Genomic DNA, 7,459 nt, shown 5'->3' on the forward strand with positions numbered 1-7,459 from the left:
CTTCTTGCAGGGATGCCAGGCTTTGCAGGCATGCAGGCCTGGGCAGTAGAGCACAGCCCTGACCCCTTTCCAACAGTGGTCTGTGAGGCACACATGGCAACCAACCAGCCTGCCTGTCACATCCAGTTGGACTGTGGGCAGCTGCTGCCAGCCATGGAGCCCGGGTTGCTTCCAGCATGGCTTGCAGCCTCCCTGCCTCCTGCTGTGAGCAGCCCGGGCTCTGTGGGCAGTGGCAGCTGCCCAGAGCCCAGCTGGATGTGGCCTGCCGAGTAAAGGGGCCTTGCGTGCCATGTGCTAGCACATGTGCCTGGGGTTTCTGACCCCTGACTTAGAGGCAATTTAAACTTTCATTATGAAAGAAATGAAAATTTGCTTTCAACAACATTTTTGCTTTCAGGATTTTTTCGGTTTTAGAAAAAATAAAGTTAAAAATACTTTTTTCAAATTATGAAATAGTGGGGAATTTCCCACTTTTTAATTCCCCTAGCTTCTTCTCTTTTTTGCTGAAAACGTGTGACAGAGTTAAAAATTGCTAGGTAGTATTATATAAGTATATAAGCAGTATTGCCAGTTTCAAGCATTTAGAAATTGTGAGCCAGGCAGTAAAAATAATGAGACTTAACAACAGCAAATTTGGAACCCTTTTTGTTTGCCTTCTGCTTTCAGAGCATCTAGAGTTCATTTTAAGGTGTTCTTTGTAACCAGAAAAGGGTATAACCAGCATTGTTATCCCATATGTTTGACCACTGTGAGTAGCTCCCCTGAAAAGAGACATTATTTTTTAAGAAATATCATTTTTCCTTCTCTGTTTTGAAAGCAGTGTGAGCTACAGTTTTCAATCATCACTTGACAATTATGAGGCCAACAAAATTCCTTTCTTTTCTCTTAGTAAATGAAATCTGGGATTCTTACATAATTACATGACTCAAGGAGCTGGGGAAATCACCAGTTACCATGATACTTGTGAAAATGCCCGGGGCTACTACACATTCCAAGCTTTACTAGCCTGTCTTTAAAATGGCACTATGGCACTGTGCAGAAGGGATAATACAACCACCAGCTGGATTAAGTTGACAGCAGACATCTCATTGTTTACAAAGGTCAAGGGGGTTTTCCCTCACTCTTTTTTTTTTCCCCCACAGCATTGACCCTCGCTTTCACAGAGGGCCTTCAGTGAAGTCTTGGGTGTGGATAACAGAGGGGTGCAGGGTGGGGGAAGTACAGTACTGTGAACATGATGCATTTCTTTCCATGTGCAATACACAGAGGTCCTGTCAACAGGAAGGCAAAGCAAGCCTTACAGATTTTATTGGGGTTATGGAGCAGCGTTCTGGTTCATTGTAATTGATTACTGTCACTGTATATTAACCCCCAGCCACAGCTTTTGAAATAGTAAGAAGGAAAGGGTCTCATTAAATACTAGAAAGGTAAGAGCCAGCTGCAAGGAAAGGAGTTCAATCTCCTCCCACACTGTAGAACTCTAGGATGCTTTTGATTTCAGGAATCCTTAGGGGTAAGCAAAGCTGATCTGTGATATATTTGAGTACCACATCCAGTAATATATTACTTTTAAAAGAATGTAAGCACAGGTTGGACTTGGGGTTTCATATATTCATAAATGGCGATAATTTCTGTATTTAGTGTTCATTGGTGTGTTTCTAGTGAACTCTATTTTCTTATAGTTCTTTTGTGGCCAGTGAAAAGCACTGGCACTGTATTTAGAAATGTGATTATTGAGTTCTTCAGTCGTATTATATATAAATATTCAATTTTATCTTGAGGCACCCAGAGAATTTTTTATACCTAATTTCCCACCAAAGTATAGTAACAGTGCCAGTAACAATTACAAAACTAAATTGCACTTCAAAGACTAAAAAAATCAATTTTGTCAGTTTATGATTTAGTGCCTAATTTCCATATAAATCACTTGACTTACATACATTCTAAAAATGACTCTTTACACCTCCCTCCTTTCTCTATTTGCATTTTCTTTAGAGCATCTGGCTAAATATCTTACGAAAAGTTTGTTGTGTATATTGCAATCCTTTAATTATCTTTGCATTTTTTGTGTTTGACAGTGTACCAGTTACAACAAGAGGCACCACGTCCCAAGAGAATCACTTGTCCTCGGGAGGTCAGTTCTTCTTTCACTGTACCTTGTTAAATCTGATGAATTGTCAGCAGCACGCTAATATTGGAGATCTTTCATATAGTCTGAGAGTAACAGTCTGCTTAATATTTCTAATACTATGAAACATACTGTTCTATAGAACAGATCATTTTTGCAAATTATAAGGTAAGTCATGAAAAAGTAAATCAATGTTTGTTAAATAAGCATGGAAATTGAAGGGTGCAGACTCTGCCCATTAGAGACCCCTTTTTCATTATGATACTAATTGGGCATTGCATGATGTGCTAGTACACCGCCTAAAATGTTGTGTTGTTCTTTTTTTGTTTATTGAAGTAATAGGAATAACATGATTCATATAATTTCAGTTCATAGAAAACACTTTTTTATGGAAGACTCATGTGTCAGATATGACCAAGAGTGTTCAAAACTTAAAAAATATTAAATAACATTAGAATATTGTTCACTCATATAATGGAAGCTTAAAAGTTTGTACAATGTAAGAGGCCTTTGGAGCTAAAAAGATTGCTGAATAGTAAAGTCTCCTTTGTCTTCTTTTGTTTGCTCAATACAACTGTTTTTATTCAGCTTTCTGTTGAATATGGTAATAATTCTTGTTCAGTACTACAGCTTTATAATTGTAAAAATAGGGTATAGTAGGTACATATTGTCTTCTCCATTCAGTCAATAATATTGGTTTGGTTTCGGTCTCTGTCATCTCAAGGACAAAGTAACTACAAAGTCTTAGAGTACAAATTAATAACAATAATAATATGTGTTGGTAATACTAAGCTACTACATATAATAAACAAATGGTACCTAAAATATGCAAGCTATGATATTAAAAACTCTGAATATACAAGAAACAATACATAACATTTTTTTTCAGTTCTCAAATATCATAAACCTCTGCTTTGACCTGTCTACATAAATAGACTGTCTCTCTGAAGTTATCTGCATGCTCTCAACTAGTAAATGATTTCTCTTACAATACTCCTGTCATGCAAGAAATATTGAGGCTTAGAGAGATTAAGTGACTTGCCCAAGGTCACATAAAATATCTGTATCAGAGTTTGGAATTGAACCCAGATCTTATGAATTGCTGTCCAGTGTTGTGTATATATAATACTGTCTTTCGACTTCCAGTCATAGATACCAGCTTGCAATTGTTTGATAGTAGCGTGACGGGCTGGCTGGCAGTGACGTGGCCCAGGGGTTTTGAAAGGGCAAAAGATGATTGGAGGACTTGGGATTCTGTTTCCACACCAAGCAGGCCCAAGAGACTGACCCCCCCCGGCCCCCCCCATGTCCCGATTGGCTCCTTGGGTCACCTGGAGGGGGATAAAAGGGACAGCGTGGGCTGACTCAGGGGAGAGACCAGCGAGGGACAACAAGGAAGGAGCTTCAAATAGCTGAGCCAGCAGCAGTGCCGCAGAAGAGCCTGAAAGAGCAGGACCTGCAGGCAGCAGTGGGACCCTCAGCAGCACGGCATGGGGCCGGCAGGAGAGGCTCCCCAGCTCCAGGAAGGATCTGAGCAGCAGAGAGTTTCCCAGCTCTGCTTCCAGTTCCCCCAGTCAGAGGCCAGGCAGCTCGATGTGAGGTCCAGGACAGTCAAGGCCCCTAGCAGGCAAGAATAGTGCTACCAGTTGTGCCTGTGTGGCAGTGTTTCTCCCTATCATATGGGTGATCTGGGTTCAAATCCCTGCTGAGGTGACTTAGGGTGAGTGAGCTAACAAGAAGTAAATCTTCTTACAGTGGAAAGGGGCCACTGTGTTTTCCCTCTTTTCCCCCCCTCCAGGTACCAAGGCCCTATGTTTCCTTGTCATTTTGCATTTTGTGCCCTTTGTATATTTCACCAACTCATATTGTTTGCTCTGCTGTTTGAGTTTTATATTTTGGTAACCCCATGATTGTAAACGTCTAACCTCTGTTGAATCCTGCCCCCTTGGGGTGTTGTAGTGCCCACTATACCCTTTGATTTATGCCTGTTATGTTCCCAGTATTAAAACGTATATGGTTAAGTCCCCACTGGGGGTTTGGCTCTGCTCGATAGGGGAGGAGAGTACCTACACCTCCCACAGCACTTGTGCACCTGCTTTGATCCCTTCAATTGGAAAGAAGGTACCTCTTAGAGTACCGCCCGGGTTACAGTAGAATGAGCAAGATCTTAGCTTCAGAATAAGTTTTCATGCACTGTCAGCTCAGGATGTCCCCAAATTTTATATATAAGATCATAAAAAGGACAAGCAGAATGCTAGTGTAGTTAAAGTGTCTGTCTCTCCTTCTCTTTTTCAAAAACTGCTGAAGAAAAACACCAACATGGTGGACCTCTGGGACTCTAGTGCATAAAAGCTGAAAAGTGTGAGCAAGACCTTTTTATCTTGTTTTGTCATACAAGACAGATGATATGTAGGTCTCTATAACCATAGCATTTTTCACAAGTAGAGACCATAGATTTCTCATTAAATGAAATCCAGATAATGACTTCTTCCTTTTAGTCATTCAGCTCCAAGCTTCAAAAGAGCTATGGTTAGCATGCATTCACTATCATACTCCCCTTATCTACCTTTAACATCTAGGAAATTCTTCTGGAATATCTATTCTTGATTAACTCCCCTTTATGGAGGCTCCTATTTTAAGATCAGTGTTTTATTCCAAATTTGAGGTTAAATCATTTAAACTAATTTGGACATCTTTTAGCTGGTTTACACAGGTAAACTAATTTGAACTAAGGTAGGGTGTAAATTTTAAGCAGAATCACTATTTTTCCCTTTACTGTGGAAGAATATCCACATGGGGTAAATTAGCTATTCCACTTTAAATTCACACTTTTCCTTACTTCTAATTCACTTACATGAATAGATAATACTTTATTCAATTATAGTTTGTAGAAACATGGATTAATCAAGAAGCATAATGATTGAATAGATACTGCTAATGGAGTAAATGTGTAGACAAACAGAGCAATTAAGAACTCTGCAATGGCATACTACATTGGACATACTGCCTTAGATTTTAAAACTTGTTTTGATGAGCAGGATTTTATTATTCCTTTTAAAAAAAAAATGCTAAAGGCTAAGTATAGACAGTCAAAAAGCCCCAGGCAAATCAATTCAATCTTTGCGGGTTAGTCTAAACTGCATAGATTGAACTGATAAGCAAGTCAACAGACATTCACTTTTGAAACAGGAAAGGCAGTCAGACCCCTGTAGTGGTCCATACCAGTAGATGGGGAGTGAAAGAGCACACCTCCCAGTCTGCTGTCCACTGTTGAAGGCATCCAAATATAGACAAACAGGCCTCATCTTTTGACTGGCTGCCCCATACATACCCCCCAAACCCTTGCAGTTCCTCCCCGAAGGGGGAACAGTCTTTCTAGCCCAGGGCTGGCTAGGCCTCCCAGCCTCAGAGGGCATTCCCCACCCCTGGCAGGGCCCCCCATCCCTGGCCTAGTGCCTCCTTGTTATTAGACTTCATATTAGACTTTAGGTTTGGGGGAGAAACCCCTCCCACCAGACCTCACACCAGGTGTTGCCCCACATGTCAGGGGGAGGGGGAAAGCCTAAAGCGGGGGCTTTATTCCCTGTTCCTGCCTGGAGTCAGAAGCAATTCCACTAGCTATGTCCCGATTCCCAGCTCGAACAGGTTGGGGTGGAGAGTGGAGTGTGGGCTGAGGTCTGCCTGGAGGGAGAAGGGGGAAGCTCCCAAAGCCTTCAGGGGCTTCCACCCCCCCACCCCCAACAAGGTAGACTCTGGCTTGGGTCTGGTGTGGGACCGGACGGGGGTTTCAACACCCTCCACCCCCATCCTTCTCAGTCAGGTCAGGGCGTGGCCATATCCCCTTGCCTCCACTTGAACAGGGAGGGTGGAAAAGCCTCTGGGGGCTTTCCCCTTACCCTCCTGCCTTCCAGGTAGACCCTGGCTGGGGTCTGGTGCCAGCGTTTTCCCCTACCTCCCTTCTCTGCCAGTAGGAGCTGTGATAGGGCTCCAGCTAAGGAGCAGAGGGCTGGGACAGACCCTGCTCTGCTGGAGCAGACGGCATAGCCCAGGGCTGAAAAGCATCCTGGGATACTGGGGGACTGTGATTTAACTTGAACCAGGAAGGGGTTCTGGGACAGAAGTTCCATGAACTGATTTGACCTACATCAGTTACATGTGATACTACATCCAAGCAGGTTTATGTTAAACCAGTTTTGGCCATTTCAAAATGTTTGAAGTGCACTGAACTTCTGTTATGTTGCAGGTTTAAACCAACTTCTGATCACTTAAACCGGTTTATGTATAACTTCTGTCCCTAGCTGAAGTGTCATGGAACCTTTAACTTCCATCCAGATAGCTACTAAAAGTGAGCTTAAAGATATCATCATTGTATGGTATTATCAGAATTCATAACTGCTCTGCACACACAGCTGTACCAAAAAAACCCTCCTAAATCAGTTGTAATTCACACTTTTTATACAGGTACAATTGTGTATGAACACTAATTTTGGATTAAGCTTTTCCTTTTGGAATTAGCTTGTCTTCTTTATTGACTTTAAAAAATGGAAATAGTACACACTTATTCTGCAGTTAGGCATTACATTTTGTAACTCCATATGCACCTTTTTAGTATGTTCACATATTCTGAAGTGACACAAAGATGGTAGCTCCACTGTTAAAAAGGTTCCTGTTTGAAACAGAAACTTCTTTGTAGCCCTACATTTTATAGTACTACATTACCTGGGGACAGTGCCATGTAGCACTACAGGGGTTCCCCACAATTCAAGAGAACTTTGCTGGGTCTGACAGCTGAGTCCTTGACAGCCTTCAGGGAGCAGAACTACTCCTGTGGCATGGGAACCAGTGCTCCCTTCCCTTCAGCACCATTGGTGCCAGAGAATAGCTGCTGCCCTCATGGCATCAGTGGCGGGGAGGCCTGCTGTCACTACTGGTGAGGTCCTGGAATAGCTGATGGAGCCCCAGTAGCAGCAGTGCTATTGTATATAAAATAGACTGATCTATTTCTATGTATGTAGAGCATCACAGATATCTACAGAGGCTCATCAGTTTGTTTCAAAGGCACCTCTTAGTGTTTCTTCAGGACACCGTTTTTAGTTCAGCTTTGAGTATTTGATATTGATGACTGTGGCGGAATGCCGGGCTAGCGGTTCCGGCACCGCTTAGGGGAGCTGCAGGCTTTGCGGAGCTGTGCGAGCGCGCAGCTTGTGGGGCGGGATTGGAGATAGCTTTATAGCCGCCCTCGAGGTTCGCCGAGTTGGCACAAGTAGATGACTTAGAGTAAGTTGTTAGTTTTCTTATTCTATAGGATGTCCGTTGGTTCACGAGGTTCCA

General features: G+C 42.5%; 1 protein-coding gene across 1 annotated transcript in view; it reads left to right on the forward strand.

The window, feature by feature from the left end:
* The window catches only part of CHN2 (chimerin 2), a 225,466-nt gene that overhangs the window by 100,928 nt on the left and 117,079 nt on the right, over nt 1-7,459 (forward strand). The window contains exon 3 of the mRNA XM_019535388.1: nt 2,079-2,134. Coding sequence (XP_019390933.1) covers nt 2,079-2,134 — 56 coding nt within the window. The remainder of the gene's footprint in view (nt 1-2,078; nt 2,135-7,459) is intronic.

The sequence above is a fragment of the Crocodylus porosus genome, unplaced genomic scaffold (genome assembly GCF_001723895.1).
Source record: "Crocodylus porosus isolate Cpor-Errol unplaced genomic scaffold, CroPor_comp1, whole genome shotgun sequence".
Classification (NCBI taxonomy): Eukaryota; Metazoa; Chordata; order Crocodylia; family Crocodylidae; genus Crocodylus; species Crocodylus porosus.